Source organism: Oncorhynchus nerka, linkage group LG2 (assembly GCF_034236695.1).
Source record: "Oncorhynchus nerka isolate Pitt River linkage group LG2, Oner_Uvic_2.0, whole genome shotgun sequence".
Classification (NCBI taxonomy): domain Eukaryota; kingdom Metazoa; phylum Chordata; class Actinopteri; order Salmoniformes; family Salmonidae; genus Oncorhynchus; species Oncorhynchus nerka.
The window spans coordinates 17,324,259-17,342,056 of NC_088397.1; the positions used below are offsets into that span (position 1 = coordinate 17,324,259).

A 17,798-nucleotide genomic window follows, 5' to 3' on the forward strand; every position below is an offset into this window, starting at 1 on the left:
AGGTGTTAGAATGGCCAAGTCAAAGTCCAGACCTGAATGTGGCGCTACAAAGTATTAACTTAAGGAGGCTGAATCATTTTGCACGCCCAATTTTTCAGTTTTTGATTTGTTAAAAAAGTTTGAAATATCCAATAAATGTCGTTCCACTTCATGATTGTGTCCCACTTGTTGTTGATTCTTCACAAAAAAATACAGTTTTATATCTTTATGTTTGAAGCCTGAAATGTGGCAAAAGGTTGCAAAGTTCAAGGGGGCCGAATACTTTCGCAAGGCACTGTATACTGTTACTTGGGGGCACTGGAGGAATGGAGTTGGGAAACACTGGACTAGTGGCCACTGCCTATTCCTAGAAAGGAGGTTATCCTCACCTAGATTTTCCTACACTTTATGTGCTTTCCCCTTTTAAAGCTAGAATACATTTGATGAATAAAATCAAGATATATAGCCACTGATTCTTGAAGAATATAACTTAAAATGCCCCATCAGCTTAGTTCTACTGTCGTACCCCCTTGAAGAATATAACTTAAAATGCCCCATCAGCTTAGTTCTACTGTCGTACCCCCATTAGAACCCAAAACATAAACATGTTTTGCTCCCATTCTTCTCTTTAGATCATCTCAAGCTCGTAAGGTTGGATGGGGAGGGTCGCTGCACACATTATCAGGTCTCTCCAGAGATGTTCGATGGGGTTCTGGCTGGGCCACTCAAGGACATTCAGAGACTTGTCCCGAAGCCAATCCTGGGTTGTCTTGGCTGTGTGCTTAGGGTCGTTGTCCTGTTGGAAGGTGAACCGTCGCCCCAGTCGGTGGTCCTGAGCACTCTGGAGCAGGTTTTCATCAAAGATCTTGCACTTTCCTCTGATCATCTTTCCTTCGATCTTGACTAGTCTCCCAGTCTCTGCCACTGAAAAACATCCCCACAGCATGATGCTGCAACCACCATGCTTCACCATAGGGATGGTATTAGCCAGGTGATGAGCGGTACCTGGTTTCCTCCAGACGTGGCAATTGGCATTCAGGCCAGAGAATCTTGTTTCTTATGGTCTGAGAGTCCTTTAGGTGCCATTTGGCAAACTCCAAGCGGGCTGGCATGTGCCTTTTAGTGGCTTCCATCTGGCCACTACCATAAAGGCCTGATTGGTGGAGTGCTGTAGAGATGGTTGTCCTTCTGGAAGGTTCTTCAATCTCCACAGAAGAACTGTCAGAGTGATCATCGGGTTCTTGGTCACCTACCTGACCAAGGCCCTTCTCCCCCTATTGCTCAGTTTGGCCAGGAGGCAAGCTCTAGGAAGTGTCTTGGTGGTTCCCAATCTTCTTCCATTTAAGAATGATGGAGGACACTGTTGTTGCCATACCAGGCAGTGATGCAACCAGCCAGGATGCTCTCGATGGTGCAGCTGTAGAACCTTTTGAGGATCTGAGGACCAATGCCAAATCTTTTCAGTCTCCTGAGGCGGAATAGGTTTTGTCGTGCCCTCTTCCGACTGTCTTGGTGTGCTTGGACCATGTTAGTTTGTTGGTGATGTGGACACCAAGGAACTTGAAGCTCTCAACCTGCTCCACTACAGCCCCGTTGATGAGAATGGGGGTGTGCTCGGTCTTCCTTTTCCTGTAGTCCACAATCATCTCCTTTGTCTTGATCATGTTGAGGGAAAAGTTGTTGTCCTGGCACCACACAGCCAGGTCTCTGACCTCCTCCCTATAGGCCGTCTCGTCGTTGTAGGGGATAAGGCCTACCACTGTTGTGTCATCGGCAAACTTAATGATGGTATTGGAGTCGTGTCTGGCCGTGCAGTCATGAGTGAACAGGGAGTACAGGAGGGGACTGAGCACGCACCCCTGAGGGGCTCCCGTGTTGAAGATCAGCGTGGCGGATGTGTTGTTACCTAGCGTTACCACCTGGGGGTGGCCCGTCAGGAAGTCCAGGATCCAGTTGCAGAGGGGGGTGTTTAGTCCCAGGGTCCTTAGCTTAGTGATGAGCTTTGAGGGCACTATGGTGTTGAACGCTGAGCTGTAGTCAATGAATAGCACTCTCACATAGGTGTTCATTTTGTCCAGGTGGGAAAGGGCAGTGTGGAGTGCAATAGAGATTGCATCATCTGTGGATCTGTTGGAGCGGTTTGCAAATTGGAGTGGGTCTAGGGTTTCTGGAATAATGGTGTTGATGTGAGCCATGACCAGCCTTTCAAAGCACTTCATAGCTACAGACGTGAGTGCTTCAGGTCGGTAGTCATTTAGGCAGGTTACCTTAGTGTTCTTGAGCATAGGGACTATGGTGGTCTGCTTGAAACATGTTGGTATTACAGACAGTCCTGTAGCTTAACATCTCTTGGGGACCTTCAATGCTGCATACATTTTTTGGTACCCTTCCCCAGATCTGTGGCTTGACACAATTCTGTCTCAGAACTCTACAGACAATTCCTTTGACCTCATGGCTTGGTTTTTGCTCTGACATGCACTGTCAACTGTGGGACCTTATATAGACAGGTGCGTGCCTTTCCAAATCATGTCCAATCAATTGATTTTCCCACAGGTGGACTCCAATCAAGTTGTAGAAACATCTCAAGGATGATCAATGGTAACAGGGTGCACCTGAACTCAATTACGAGTCTCATAGCAGAGGTTCTGAACACTTGTGTAAAAACAGTATCAGTTTTATTTTAATACACTTCCACCAAAAAAACTAAAAACCTGTTTTCGCTTTGTCATTATGGGGTAGTGCGTAGATTGAGGAACATTTTTTATTTAATACATTTTTGAATAAGGGCTGTAACAAAAATGTGGAAAAAGTCAAGGGGTCTGAATACTTTCCAAATGCACTGTGTCTGAGTCATATCTGTATAATGTTAGATTAGCCTAGAAGCTATTTTGGCTAGGGCACCCTGTAGCGTGGCTGAATGCATTAGATCAAGCACACAGATCCAAGTTTACAACAAATGAGGTCATCTCTTGATGATGCAGTTGACTTTGTAGTATGCTTATCATACCTCTAATCACAGCAGTGTTCTGGTCTCTACAGTGTGTAACAAATCGCACCCTATTCCCTATATAGTGCACTACTTTTGACCACAGCCCTAGTCAAAAGAAGACCACTATAGAGAATAGGGTGCCATTTGTGAGACAATATGTGACTCAATGACGGTCTGCACAAAGCCTTCTCAGGCAGAGCTGATGCTGGGAATGAACCAGGACAACCTAGAGACTTGGGTTGAAAACATCTTTAATGGTTCCAACAAACAGCAGAACAAAGCCCATGGCTCTGTCCCAATACTTCAGAGATGCACCCTTCCTTCCATGTTTCCTTAAGGTCAGTGATGGGGCAGGGGAAAGCAAAGTTATCACAGTATTTTCACCAATCCAGATTCGTGATTACTTCAGAAAAAGAAGGACGGATGCATTTCTAAAGTATTTCAACAGGGCCCAATATATTTACAGTGGGGGAAAAAAGTATTTAGGCAGCCACCAATTGTGCAATTTCTCCCACTTAAAGATGAGAGAGAACTATAATTTTCATCATAGGTACACTTCAACTATGACAGACAAAATGAGGGGAGAAAATCCTGAAAATCACATTGTAGGATTTTTAATGAATTTATTTGCAAATTGGTGGAAAATAAGTAAGTCACCTATTGGTGACAATTGGTGGAAAATAATAAGTCACCTACAAACAAGCAAGATTTCTGGCTCTCACAGACCTGTAACTTCTTCTTTAAGAGGCTCCTCTGTCCTCCACTCGTTACCTGATTTAATGGCACCTGTTTGAACTTGTTATCAGTATAAAAGACACCTGTCCACAACCTCAAACAGTCACACTCCAAACTCCACTATGGCCAAGACCAAAGAGCTGTCAAAGGACACCAGAAACAAAATTGTAGACCTGCACCAGGCTGGGAAGACTGAATCTGCAATAGGTAAGCAGCTTGGTTTGAAGAAATCAACTGTGGGAGCAATTATTAGGAAATGGAAGACATACAAGACCACTGATAATCTCCCTTGATCTGGGGCTCCACGCAAGATCTCACCCTGTGGGGTCAAAATGATCACAAGAACGGTGAGCAAAAATCCCAGAACCACACGGGGGGACCTAATGAATGACCTGCAGAAAGCTGGGACCAAAGTAACAAAGCCTACCATCAGTAACACACTACGCCGCCAGGGACTCAAATCTTGCAGTGCCACACGTGTCCCCCTGCTTAAGCCAGTACATGCCCAGGCCCATCTGAAGTTTGCTAGAGAGCATTTGGAAGATCCAGAAGAAGATTGGGAGAATGTCATATGGTCAGATGAAACCAAAATATAACTTTTTGGTAAAAACTCAACTCGTCGTGTTTGGAGGACAAAGAATGCTGAGTTGCATCCAAAGAACACCATACCTACTGTGAAGTATGGGGGTGGAAACATCATGCTTTGGGGCTGTTTTTATGCAAAGGGACCAGGACGACTGATCCGTGTAAAGGAAAGAATGTATGGGGCCATGTATCGTGAGATTTTGAGTGAAAACCTCCTTCCATCAGCAAGGGCATTGAAGATGAAACGTGGCTGGATCTTTCAGCATGACAATGATCCCAAACACACCGCCCGGGCAACGAAGGAGTGGCTTCGTAAGAAGCATTTCAATGTCCTGGAGTGACCTAGCCAGTCTCCAGATCTCAACCCCATAGAAAATCTTTGGAGGGAGTTGAAAGTCCGTGTTGCCCAGAAACAGCCCCAAAACATCACTGCTCTAGAGGAGATCTGCATGGAGGAATGGGCCAAAATACCAACAACAGTGTGTGAAAACCTTGTGAAGACTTACAGAAAACGCTTGACCTCTGTCATTGCCAACAAAGGTATTGAGATAAACTTTTGTTATTGACCAAATACTTATTTTCCACCATCATTTGCAAATAAATTCATTAAAAATCCTACAATGTGATTTTCTTGATTTTTTTCCTCATTTTGTCTGTCATAGTTGAAGTGTACCTATGATGAAAATGACACGCCTCTCATCTTTTTAAGTGGGAGAACTTTCACAATTGGTGGCTGACTAAATACTTTTTTTGCCCCACTGTACATAAGGTTGAGTTGACATAATTTGGGGTGATTTAGGGAGAAAGTGAGGATTACACTCCACAAATCACCAGATATTATGGGGACATCCTCGAGATCTCCATCTCTACGTAGCTCTATTACCTTAATGTGTATTCATAATGTCATCAAACCAAATCGCACAGGGAACACCAAGGTGTAGTTGAAAGTGTATTTAGTAATAAATCAAGGACCACACGACATATCCCATTGGTCTACTGTTAGATGCTTTATTGCCTCTAGGTTGACGTGTTCCAACATCTACACTACCACACCACTTAGAATGTATATATTTTGTGTGGGTTCTACTTGAGAAACCCGAGTAGAATGGCTGGCAGTTCTAGAACCTTCTAGAACACTGCAGGTCTACTATAGATCAGACAGACCACAATCGATACAAGACAGTTCAAAAACCCTCAGTTGTGAGAAAACACAATGAAAGGCCGGGATTCAATCCGATCGCGCTTTGTTGACAATGCGCCATTTAACTTCTTGGTGACAGGGGGGCAGTATTGAGTAGCTTGGATGAATAAGGTGCCCAGAGTAAACTGCCTGCTACTCTGTCCTAGATGCTAATATATGCATATTATTAGTAGTATTGGATAGAAAACACTCTGAAGTTTCTAAAACTGTCTGTGAGTATAACAGAACTCATATGGTAGGCGAAAACCGGAGAAAAATCCAACCAGGAAATGGAAAATCTGAGGTTTGTAGTTTAACTCTTTGCCATTCCAATATGCAGTGGGATATTGGTTATGTTGCACTTCCTAAGGCTTCCACTAGATGTCAACAGGCTTTAGAACTTTGTTTCAGGCTTCTACTGTGAAGGGGGGCTGAATGAGAGGGGATTGAGCCAAGTGTCTGGCAGAGTGCCACGAGCTCGTGATGCACGGCCACAAGAGAGTTAGCTCTCGTTCCATTGCTTTTCTACAGACATAGGAATTCTCCAATTTGGAACATTTTTGAAGATGTATGATAAAAACATCCTAAAGATTGATTCTATACTTAGTTTGACATGTTTCTACGACCTGTAATAACTTTTTGAACTTTTCTTTGACGTTCGGCTGGACTTGCACGCGCATTTGGATTTGTTTACCAAACTCCCTAACAAAAGAAGCTATTTGGACATAAATTATGAACTTTATCGAACAAATCAAACATTTATTGTGGAACTGGGATTCCTGGGAGTGCATTCTGATGAAGATCATCAAATGTAAGTACAAATTTATAATGCTATTTCTGACTAATGTTGACTACACAATATGTACCGTAATTGCTGGACTATTAAGCGCACCTGAATATAAACCGCACCCACTGAATTATTCAAAAATATGTATTTTGTACATAAATAAGCGGCACATGTCTATCATTTACATTACATTTAAGTCATTTAGCAGACGCTCTTATCCCGCAGGTGCCTACCGGTACATTGAAACAAATTAACTTTACACAGGATTTAAACGAAACACGGCTTGTAACAAATTAAACAGTGGCCTACCAAGAAAGTCATTGGTCACTATCTTCCCCCTCCTGTGCACTGAAACCACTGAAGCCATCTCCTTCGGTGTTGGAGTTGAATAGCCTCAGAATTGCTTCATCCGATGTTGGATCGTTTTCATTGTCGCTCTCGTCACTTTCATCCGGAGGCAAATACCCCGCTGAGCTCATGCTGCCCCTTCAACACGCAGCAGTCCAGCCTTTCGAAACCCGTTGATGATAGTGGATTTTTTGACAATGCTCCACGCTGTCAGAACCCACTGGCAGACTTGACCATAAGTTGCTCTTCACATGCGGCCCGTTTTAGTGAAGGATTTCTCCCCACTTGTCATCCAAACCTCCCACTGAACAAGGAGCGCCACCTTAAATGCACGATTTACACTGATGTCGAGTGGCTGCAAATACTTTGGGCCATCTGCTTTTCTTCCCCCTGAAAGCTGTTGTTGTCTTTTTGCACTGAGTCAGTTCCTCACGCTGCTTTCCAACGTCTTATCATCGACTCATTAAGGCCAAGCTCCCGTGCAGCAGCTCTATTTCCTTTTCCAACAGCCAGATCGATCGCCTTCAACTTGAAACCTGCATCATATCCATTTCTCCTCGTCTTTGCCATGATGAGGGTGACAAAATTACTACCGTAATCAGAATGATGGGAAGTTTGAGCGCGCTCGATTTACGTCACATTATGTGACGGTGCTCAGTTTTTTGGCGGCATGAATCTTGTGAAAGCGGGAAAAATCCATAAATTAGCCGCGTCATTGTATAAACCGCGAGGTTCCAAGCGTGGGAATAAAGTAGCGGCTTATAGTCCGGAAATTACGGTAGTCAATATGTAGGCTGCTTTGTTGTATTGCACGTTTTAATTTTTCCGTAAGTTTTTTAAAAAATCTGACACAGCGGTTGCATTAAGGAGAAGTATATCTCTAATTCCATGTATAACACTTGTATTTTCATCAACATTTATGATGAGTATTTCTGTAAATTGATGTGGCTCTCTGCAAAGTCACCGCATGTTTTAGAACTACTGAACGCGCCAAAGTAAAATGAGATTGTTTTGATATAAATATGAACTTGACCAAACAAAACATACATTTATTGTGTAACATGAAGTCCTATGAGTGTCATCTGATGAAGACCATCAAGGTTAGTGATTCATTTTATCTCAATTTGTGCTTTTTGTGACTCCTCTCTTTGGCTGGAAAAATGGCTGTGTTTTTCTGTGACTTGGTGGTGACCTAACATAATCGTTTGTGGTGCTTTCGCTGTAAAGCCTTTTTGAAATCAGACACTGTGGCTGGATTAACAAGAATTTTATCTTTAAAATGGTGTAAAATACGTGTATGCTTGAGGAATTTTAATTATGAGATTTTTGTTGTTTTGAATTTGGCGCCCTGCGCTTTCACTGGCTGTTGGCTACCGTCCCACATTTCCCAGAGAGGTTAAGTGACAACTTCGGATTGAGCCGATATATGCAGTGTCCACTGTTAAAACGGTCTCCACAAAAACGGGAATATTGCCTTTAAGGTGCATTGTCGACAAAGCGCGATCAGGGTTGAGTCCATCCCCATTTCTCTCGCTCTTTCTCCCTCTGCTCCTCTTATTAACGGTCTGGCCGTTGGAGGCAGAAGAGTTTGGCCTGGTGGTCTCCAGAGGCAGTGACCGCCATAGAGGCTTCTCTGTGGGAGGAGGAGAGAGAGTCAGATGAGAATAGGAGCCTTTCTGGCTCAAGTAGAATACAAGTTCCCCATAACCGCTGATACAGGGTCAGACGTTTTGTTCATTAGCCTAATTGAAAAGGTTAGGATCTGTGATTAGCGGAAACTTAGGGGTGTGTGTGTGTACCTGTTGAGTGTGAAGTCGAGGATCTCCGCCTGGTGGCCACGGTACTCTGACACCATGGTTCCCGAGCGGGCATCCCACAGCCTCACCGCCCCGTCCAAACTACAGGTGGACACCACAGAGGATGACTCCTCCCACTGCAGTTTAACAATGCCAGCCTGACACACAAAAATAGTAGTTTATAGAGCATATAACAAGGCATTTGAAAATAGCAGAGCAACACGTCTCTACAATCCATGATCAGAGGATTATTGTGGGTTTGGTTGTGAGTTGGGAGCCTGTTGGATGGCTGGTTTCTTACCTGGTGCTGACACTTGTGTCTGAGGACCTGTGAGGAGAGGTCATAGATAGCCAGGGTCCCATGCAGATACGCCACCGCTATCAGAGGCAACCTGGACAACAGAGAACACAGCATCGTTCAAAACATGGCAACTGTTACACACCGTATGTCATGTAGTTCATTTAAGGTTAACTTGTGATTCTGGTCTTATGTTAAAAACATTAAGTCTTACACATTGCAGAACCCCACTGACTCCACCGAGTTGGTCTCCTCAGCATCCTCCTGAGAGGCTTTGGCTTTGCCCCCGTCCACAGAGAACACACCCAACACCTACACACCCCATTAGATACATTCCAGTTAGACAGCATATACCAACTGATAAGTAGCAGGACAGCACATCTCGAAAACCCACACCATGTTGGTCAATTGAACACATGACAGAACATTTTCTTGTGAATAATGCATGTCAAATTTGCAAATTGCTCCCAATGAGGTCTTGGCTGATCTCCGCATGATGTCAAGCAAAGAGGCACTGAGTTTGAAGGTAGGCCTTGAAATACATCCACAGGTACACCTCCAATTGACATCAATTAGCCTATCAGAAGCTTCTAAAGCCATGACATAATTTTCTGTAATTTTCCAAGCTGTTTAAAGGCACAGTCAACTTAGTTTATGTCAACTTCTGACCCACTAGAATTGTGATACAGTGAATTATAAGTGAAATAATCTGTCTGTAAACAATTGTTGGAAAAATGACTTGTGTCATGCACAAAGTAGATGTCCTAACCAACTTGCCAAAACTATAGTTGATTAACAAGAAATTTGTGGAGTGGTTGAAAATGAGTTTCAATGACTCCAACCTAAGTGTATGTAAACTTCAGACTTCAACTGTATGTGTCCTCTATCCTACAGTAGTTACGTGTCCCAGTATGTATGTGTCCTCTATAACCCAGTATGTATGTGTCCTCTATAACCCAGTATGTATGTGTCCTCTATAACCCAGTATGTATGTGTCCTCTATAACCCAGTATGTATGTGTCCTCTATAACACAGTATGTATGTGTTCTCTATAACACAGTATGTATGTGTTCTCTATAACACAGTATGTATGTGTTCTCTATAACACAGTATGTATGTGTTCTCTATAATACAGTAGTTATGTGTTCTCTATAATACAGTATGTATGTGTTCTCTATAATACAGTAGTTATGTGTTCTCTATAATACAGTATGTATGTGTTCTCTATAATACAGTATGTATGTGTTCTCTATAATACAGTATGTATGTGTTCTCTATAATACAGTAGTTATGTGTTCTCTATAATACAGTAGTTATGTGTTCTCTATAATACAGTATGTATGTGTTCTCTATAATACAGTAGTTATGTGTTCTCTATAATACAGTATGTATGTGTTCTCTATAATACAGTAGTTATGTGTTCTCTATAATACAGTAGTTATGTGTTCTCTATAATACAGTATGTATGTGTTCTCTATAATACAGTATGTATGTGTTCTCTATAATACAGTATGTATGTGTTCTCTATAATACAGTAGTTATGTGTTCTCTATAATACAGTAGTTATGTGTTCTCTATAATACAGTATGTATGTGTCCTCTATAACCCAGTATGTATGTGTTCTCTATAACACAGTATGTATGTGTTCTCTATAATACAGTATGTATGTGTTCTCTATAATACAGTATGTATGTGTTCTCTATAATACAGTAGTTATGTGTTCTCTATAATACAGTAGTTATGTGTTCTCTATAATACAGTAGTTATGTGTTCTCTATAATACAGTAGTTATGTGTTCTCTATAATACAGTAGTTATGTGTTCTCTATAATACAGTAGTGCCCGCTGCCCACCTTGCCAGTGGCAGTGTTGATGAGCTTGGCACGGCCATCCACGGAGCCCGTCAGCACCAGAGAGCCGTCCTTGTTACAGGCCAGGCACGTCAGCGCCCCCTGGTGTCCATCATGACCTGAGGTGGCCAGAGAAGCGAGGAGACAGTTGAGTGGGGATAGAAGTTGTTCCTTACCGCTGGTCCAGTGGCAGTTATTACTGTTTTATCCTCAGAAAAGTCAAGATTAGGATTTGGGGTTTGGTCATCTACTCTAGATATAAAGTAAGCTATGTACACTAATAAACACATTCCACACTGATTCCCGGTGACCATGACACATATCCTGCCGTCTGGCAGTAGCGGGGATGGTCACATACTGTGTTCAGGCGTGCGACAACTTGGCCAAACTCACCTTTAATCACATGGGTGGCATTTCCCTGCTTGAGGTCCCAAAGTCGTACGTTCCCATCTTCATAGCCCACCACAGCTCTCTTCCCTGTGGAGAAAAGACAAAGTTGTTACATGTTCAACCTGGCAGCACAGATCATGGTAGAGTGTTCTGTGCTGAATTGTCCTTTATGCTTGGCTGGGAAGACAGTCTCACCGTCTGGCAGGACCTTTCCACTGGTCGACTGGCAGCCAGGGCCCTGCAGGGTCTTACAGTCACCCCCTGGGATCTTCCACATCCAAACGTTACCATCCGCCATGCCCGCCAGCAGCACCGGGGCGCAGGGGTGCCACTCCATCCACTAACACACACAAAAAAAAAACTTGATTTAACTACCTAGCTTAATCAGGCTGAATCAGGTGTGGCAGTGTGTTCCTGCTTAGCTACAACAAATATGCACACCCTGTTTTGGGCCGGGCTGTGTTCTTCCTCACCTCCAGGTCTCCCACCTCGAAGGACCACACCTCCTGCTTGGTCTCCACCTTCCAGACCTTGATCAGCCCGCTCATGTCCCCCGTGGCCACCAGGGAAGAATCATGGCTGAATAAAACACTTGTCACAGAGTCCTTATGGCCTACGGTTGTGGAAAAAGAAGGACAAATACTTGTTTATTCTGAGCTCAACTATCCTGTAGCATAAAGAAATGTCCTATTGGGATGTCAAAGCTAAATTAAAAGCACAACAACTAATTGATGACAGCTTGGAGAGTATGGAGACTCACCTGTACATTCAAACATCACTTCCCCGTCACTCACTCTCCAGACATAGGCCTTGTCATCCTCTCCTCCGGTCACAGCCAAGCTGTTTGTGGCTGGGTCCAGACTCACACAGAACACAGAGCCTGGAAAACACAAGTCAATGTGACAACAGAAAAAAAAAGAGACCCATACATGTCCCTGGCCTATCCAATAGCTCTTTAGTCTCTTTCCCTTCAATACCTGGATTACATGAAACGACTAAAGTCATCCACCCTTTACGGTCAAATCCTATCCACATAGTGGTGGTGGTGATGGACAAGATAATGAGATGGACCTACTACCGGCAACTGCCACTGAGTTGTTTAGAGACTGAAAGAAACGCACAAGTGATGTGGTATAGTTAGCTAGCTAGTACCCATGTGTTTGGAAAATGTGAGTTCGCTGTCATCTTGCTCCTTTTCCTGCTCCATCTCGTCGTCGGTATCCCAGTCTTCCTGTTCATTGTCTCCGTCCTCAGTCTCTCCGACGTCCACGTCCTCGAACTCCTCCGCCAAATCATCTGTCCGTCAGAGTGAGGTATTACTGCACTTGACACATATACCTCTCTTAGTTTTATACCACGACATTAACTCATAGAAGGTCTAACCAAGACAATGCCCCCAGCGTCCAAGAGACAACTTATTTTGCTCAATCAATGACAGTCCATGTAGCAAGTCCTCATACAGTTATAAGGACATGAACTAAACTACACCCCTTGAAGCATCTGATTCTGACCAACTAACGTTATCTAGCTAAGCATGCAACCATCATTACCTGGGTTTTGCTCTGTTTCGTTAAGGTCGATGACTTCTATAATCTCTTCATCCCCGTGGAATTGTACCGAATTTTCGTCCGAGTTATCCATGATAGCTAGCTAACGTTAGATTTTACCAAGGTGGCTAACTTAAATTAGCTGCCTAACTTGAGTGCTGAAAAGTTTGCTAGCGCGACAAATGTCGAAAATATGTTAAGTCAATCAAAGAAAATGCTAAAGATTGTTATTTCTTGGTGCTGACCGAAGAACAAATACTAGCTAAAGAGAAAAACATCTAAATAGTGTCCTCATGTTTTTTTCACATGTGGGAAAGTCTCCGGAATCCTCTGGCGCTCCGTGATGACGTCAATTAAACATTTGATACGATTGGTATTTCGCCCTGAAACTTGACACACCCCTTCCCAGTAACAACCAATCCATGCAAAAGTGGGCGGAACTTCTTCAACATGACTACTTCATCGGAGAGTAACATCCGTCCTTGTTCACTAGGTGGCACAATAACACCATTATCATCATGCTGGCTTTCATTCTTCCCCTCTTCTGATATAGCGTTTCCCAACTCCGGTCCTCGAGTCCCTCCAACAGCACACATTTATGTTGTAGCTCCGGAAAAAAGCACCTTTTTCAATTTGTCAAGGGCTTGATGATTATTTGGCAAGTACAATCGGCTGCGCTTGTCCGGGTACAACAAACATATATACTGTTGTGGTACTCAGGACCGGAGTTGGGAAACACTGTTGTAATGTAATATTTTCTGGTAGACTAATGTGAATTATCTGAACACATAATAGGTGAAAGATGGATGGCACAACTTCCACCTACCCTATCGGATCTGCTAACGTACTGTATAGATCCAGAGTAGTACGGAGTAGGGCCTAGGGCTCGATTTGGAATTGGGCCCCATGTGAATTCCCTTTAATCTAATTGGCTATCCAATCAGACATAAGTATTTACGACATGTGACTTTGGGAAAAACGGGTCCCCTCAATAATGCAACTTGTTATTCCCTTCATAAAAAAAGTCTCTATGGCTGCTATTATTTCCAGTTTAGGCTTGTTCTAGTTCTTGCAAACAGCCTGTCGCCGTGAGTATACACATGTTTCGTTTTTTCCTAACTTCTCATTTGTGTGAAATGCCTTGTCCTCTTAACTGTCCATATTTTGATTTAAAGTGTAAGTCTTCTGGTAGTCCTGTTAACTGTGTAAATAGTGTGCCTGTGGGATTGTAGTGATTGAGTGGGTACCAGCTGAAGGGCATGTGCATTAGCTTCTTTGCATCCACAACTCTTCCCAGGAGGGCTTGTATATTGGCGATGCACTTGAGGCAATGTTTGAATAATTTCAACAGTCACTAAAACATGTACTTTGTTTCTGCAAGATGTCTGGTCGTGCAAAGAAAGCTGTCTCCAAATCGAAGACTTCCACGAGTCGCTCCGTCAGGGCAGGTCTCCAGTTTCCTGTAGGCCGAATTCACCGTCTGCTGAAGAAGGGACGTTATACTACCCGCATTGGTACAGGAGCTGCAGTCTACCTCGCTGCCATACTGGAGTATCTCTGCGCTGAAGTCCTGGAGCTTTCGGGTAACGCGGCCCGTGACAATAAGAAGTCGCGCATTGCTCCACGGCACATCCAACTAGCTGTGCGGAACGACGAGGAGCTGAACACGCTGCTGGGTGCGGTCACTATATCGGAGGGTGGTGTCCTTCCAAACATCCAAGCCGTGTTACTCCCCAAGAAGAGCAAGCTACCTAAAGACGACGTCAGCAATGACGTCCAGTCTCAAGAGTTTTAAAATGTACCTACAAGCTTTTACCGCAAACTCGTCCCTTTCACCGTTTTCCTTAATAAAATAACATATTTAAAGAATGTCTTTACTGTTGGCCAGTTGATGCACTGCAATGTCCAGACATGGCCTATATTAAGCTTTATTTATTTAAATATTTCATTAGTTCAATTTCAAACCTCATAAATCAGGGTCAATTCAGGAAGTTCTTTCAATTCAATCATTGACACTTTCAAAAAATGCTTCTCAGTTTGAGAAGTTGTTACAGAAATAATGCCAGTTCACTGGACTAGGAATTTGAATTGAGTGACTTCAATTTGAATTGACCCCAACCCTGCAAGGAATGAGGTAGGCCTGCTGGTTTCATGAGCTAAAACCAATACCCTGGGATTGTGTGGTGTTCTGACTGCTCCAACACATGTGCATAACTGGGTTCTAGTGACAGTTTTAAAAACTAGGGCATTGCAGAACTGAATCGTAATGGTTTATTTTTCCACCCAAAAGCCGGTGTAACAGCGTTTTAAAGTAACTTAAGAGCACCCCTCAGCTAGCTTGAAATGTGGCTGGAGCCATCCAATTTTGTATCCTTTTGTGTGTCTCAACCTGTTTGGACTGTTAATTAGAGAGGGGTTGTGATGCAGAGGAGCACTGTTTCGAGCCCAGTATGGGCCAGTCAGACAATGGCAAACTCAGCAGCACACTGACCCCTGTTGCACTGGGATGGGGGAAACAGAATTTAGAATAATAGGAGAAATTTGCATCAATGTTGAGTAACTGGCCCTGGCTTGATTGTCTCCCTGCGCATGCTAGCCAGACCTTTTAAACTTTATATTGAGCTCCTTTTCATGTCTAAGAGTGGCTGCCATTGACTATTATAAATGAAAGCACTTGTCTGTTCACTGTTCAGGTCTGTGTATTTTGTATGGGCTTCTCTGTGCTCCTGAGTCTTTGATCCTAGGGGGTAGGCCTGGCATGGGGTTGCCTGCGGGCATTCTGCCCGGGAGGGTTTCACTGATGAGCAGACCTTCAGCGTGGACAAACACTACAGTACTGCACCATGATAAGGAAAACCAGTCAAGGTAACCTGGGTAGACTAGTTATTGGTACACAAGGTAAATGCTATACCAAGTGAGGAGGCATATTTTGTATTTTCTTATGGCTTAATATTCCTTGAAATCAGGGGCACAACTTTGGTTTAAGAAGTGGGTGGGACATATTTTTCACTCCAAACAGCCTACTGCTCGGAGGCAACCGAACGGTCCTAAAGCACACTATTTCCTTGTTTTGTATCACATTCCAATAAACCTGAGGGGGACAAAAATGCACTTTCAGAATGTGGTGGGGGGACGGACATGTCCCCCCCGTCCCCAGTGAAATTTGTGCCCGTGCTTGAAATGTACTATTAGTGCAAAATGTTTATCAATAGTTATGTCAGATGTGATATATTTGTGTATGGTAATGAGAGGATTTCCTATAGCAAAATAAATATAGGCAACATGACATGTATTGTTTCCATGGTTTCTCCTTCCTCTTTCTCAATCCATCTAAATCCCCAATCTGTCTAGAAATCACATGAAACAATGTTTTTCAGGTCTCTACTTTTGTCCTACTTGCTCAGACATATGCGATAACTGAACTGTGGGTGGGCTTCTTTAAACTGTCATAGGGAGGACATACCAGTCACACCAGAATCAGTCATAATTGACGTCAGTTTATCACAAAAATTTGCCTGTTTAATATTGACACTGGGATGCTGTACCAACACACACACACACACACACATACTGTACATGCACATAAGAAAGCGCGCACACATACACTACCGGTCAAAAGTTTTAGAACACCTACTCATAAAATGATTTTTCTTTATTTTTACTATTTTCTACATTGTAGAATAATAGTGAAGACAGAACTATGAAATAACACATGGAATCATGTAGTAACCAATGTAGTAATCAAAATATATTTTATATTTGAGATTCTTGCAAATGGCCATCCATTGCCTTGATGACAGCTTGGCACACTCTTTGCATTCTCTCAACCTGCTTCACCTGGAATGCTTTTCCAACAGTCTTGAAGGAGTTCCCACATATGCTGAGCACTTGTTGCCTGCTTTTCCTTCACTCTGCGGTCCGACTCATCCCAAACCATCTCAATTTGGTTGAGGTCGGGGGAATTGTGGAGGCCAGGTCATCTGATGTAGCACTCCATCACTCTCATTCTTGGGCAAATAGGTCTTACACAGCCTGGAGGTGTGTTGGGTCATTGTCCTGTTGAAAAACAAATGATAGTCACACTAAGCCAAAACCAGATGGGATGGCGTACTGCTGCGGAATGCTGTGGTAGCCATGCTGGTTAAGTTTGTCTTGAATTCTAAATAAATCACAGTGTCACCAGCAAAGCACCCCCACACCATCACTCCTCCTCCATGCTTTATGGTGGGAAATACACATGCAGATTTCATCCATTCACCCACACCGCGTCTCACAAAGACACGGCGGTTGGAACCAGAAATCGCCAATTTGGACTCCAGACCGAAGGACAAATTTCCACCGGTCTAATGTCCATTGCTCATGTTTCTTGGCCCAAGCAAGTCTCTTCCTCTTATTGGGGTCCTTTAGTAGTGGTTTCTTTGCAGCAATTAGACCATGAAGGCCGGATTCACACAGTCTCCTCTGAACAGTTGATGTTGAGATGTGTCTGTTACTTGAACTATGTGAAGCATTTATTTAGGCTGCAATTTTTGAGGCTGGTAACTCAAATGAACTTATCCTCTGTAGCAGAGGTAACTCTGGGTCATCCTTTCTTGTGGCGGTCCTCATGAGAGCCAGTTTCATCATAACGCTTGATGGTTTTTGCGACTGCACTTGAAGAAACTTTCAAAGTTCTTGAAATTTTCCGTATTGACTGACCTTCATGTCTTATCAAATGTATACCCCCCCTACCTAGTCACTGATTTGTTCAAATGCATTAAGAAGGTCAGAAATTCCACAAATTAATTTTTAACAAGGCACACCTGTTAATTGAAATGCATTCCAGGTGACTACCTCATGAAGCTGGTTGAGAGAATGCCAAGAGTGTGCAAAGCTGTCATCAAGGCAAAGGGTGGCTATTTAAAGAATTTCAAATATAAAATATATTTTAATTTGTTTAACACTTTTATGGTTACTACATGATTCCATATGTGTTATTTCATAGTGTTGAGTCTTCACTATTCTACAATGTAGAAAATAGTAAAAATATAGAAAAACCCTTGAATGAGTAGGTGTTCTAAAACTTTTGATCGGTAGTGTCATTACACACTCACACAAATGCACATAAGCTAGCGCGCGTACACACGCACAGAGACACACAGACACACACACACACTGTAATTCCAGGCTCATTTTCTAGGGCCTGGAAGCTGTTATAGAGGGAGGGAAACATAATGAGTGTGCAGGTCTGGGACCCTTTGGTGGAAACTTGTGAACTAGTTGCCTCTACTGTAAAAGCCTTGCTCTGCTTTCGTTTAACAAAAACACTTTATGGC

General features: G+C 43.1%; 2 protein-coding genes across 2 annotated transcripts; one reads left to right on the forward strand and one right to left on the reverse strand.

Moving 5' to 3' along the window:
• Window positions 1-3,202: 3,202 nt before the first annotated feature.
• On the reverse strand, window positions 3,203-12,818 carry LOC115125149 (angio-associated migratory cell protein-like). The gene is made up of 11 exons (XM_029654646.2): window positions 12,487-12,818; window positions 12,089-12,232; window positions 11,697-11,816; window positions 11,410-11,549; window positions 11,132-11,276; window positions 10,940-11,023; window positions 10,550-10,665; window positions 8,912-9,009; window positions 8,701-8,791; window positions 8,403-8,557; window positions 3,203-8,236 (listed from the first exon to the last, which is right to left on the reverse strand). Exons 1-11 carry the CDS (start codon window positions 12,575-12,577, stop codon window positions 8,161-8,163), a joined length of 1,260 nt encoding a protein of 419 aa, XP_029510506.2. The 5' UTR covers window positions 12,578-12,818; the 3' UTR covers window positions 3,203-8,160.
• Window positions 12,819-13,436: 618 nt separating this feature from the next.
• Window positions 13,437-15,722, forward strand: LOC115125150 (late histone H2A.2.2-like). The gene is made up of 2 exons (XM_029654647.2): window positions 13,437-13,571; window positions 13,865-15,722. Exon 2 carries the CDS (start codon window positions 13,865-13,867, stop codon window positions 14,276-14,278), a length of 414 nt encoding a protein of 137 aa, XP_029510507.1. The 5' UTR covers window positions 13,437-13,571; the 3' UTR covers window positions 14,279-15,722.
• Window positions 15,723-17,798: the final 2,076 nt, after the last annotated feature.

Excerpts from the sequence above, each read along its gene's own strand:
- LOC115125149 (XM_029654646.2), bottom strand. The coding sequence starts at position 12,577 with ATGGATAACTCGGACGAAAATTCGGTACAATTCCACGGGGATGAAGAG. Across the intron at positions 12,233-12,486 it reads CGAAACAGAGCAAAACCCAG|ATGATTTGGCGGAGGAGTTC; the intron begins GTAATGATGGTT and ends TCTGACGGACAG. Across the intron at positions 11,024-11,131 it reads TGGAAAGGTCCTGCCAGACG|GGAAGAGAGCTGTGGTGGGC; the intron begins GTGAGACTGTCT and ends TTTTCTCCACAG.
- LOC115125150 (XM_029654647.2), top strand. The coding sequence starts at position 13,865 with ATGTCTGGTCGTGCAAAGAAAGCTGTCTCCAAATCGAAGACTTCCACG.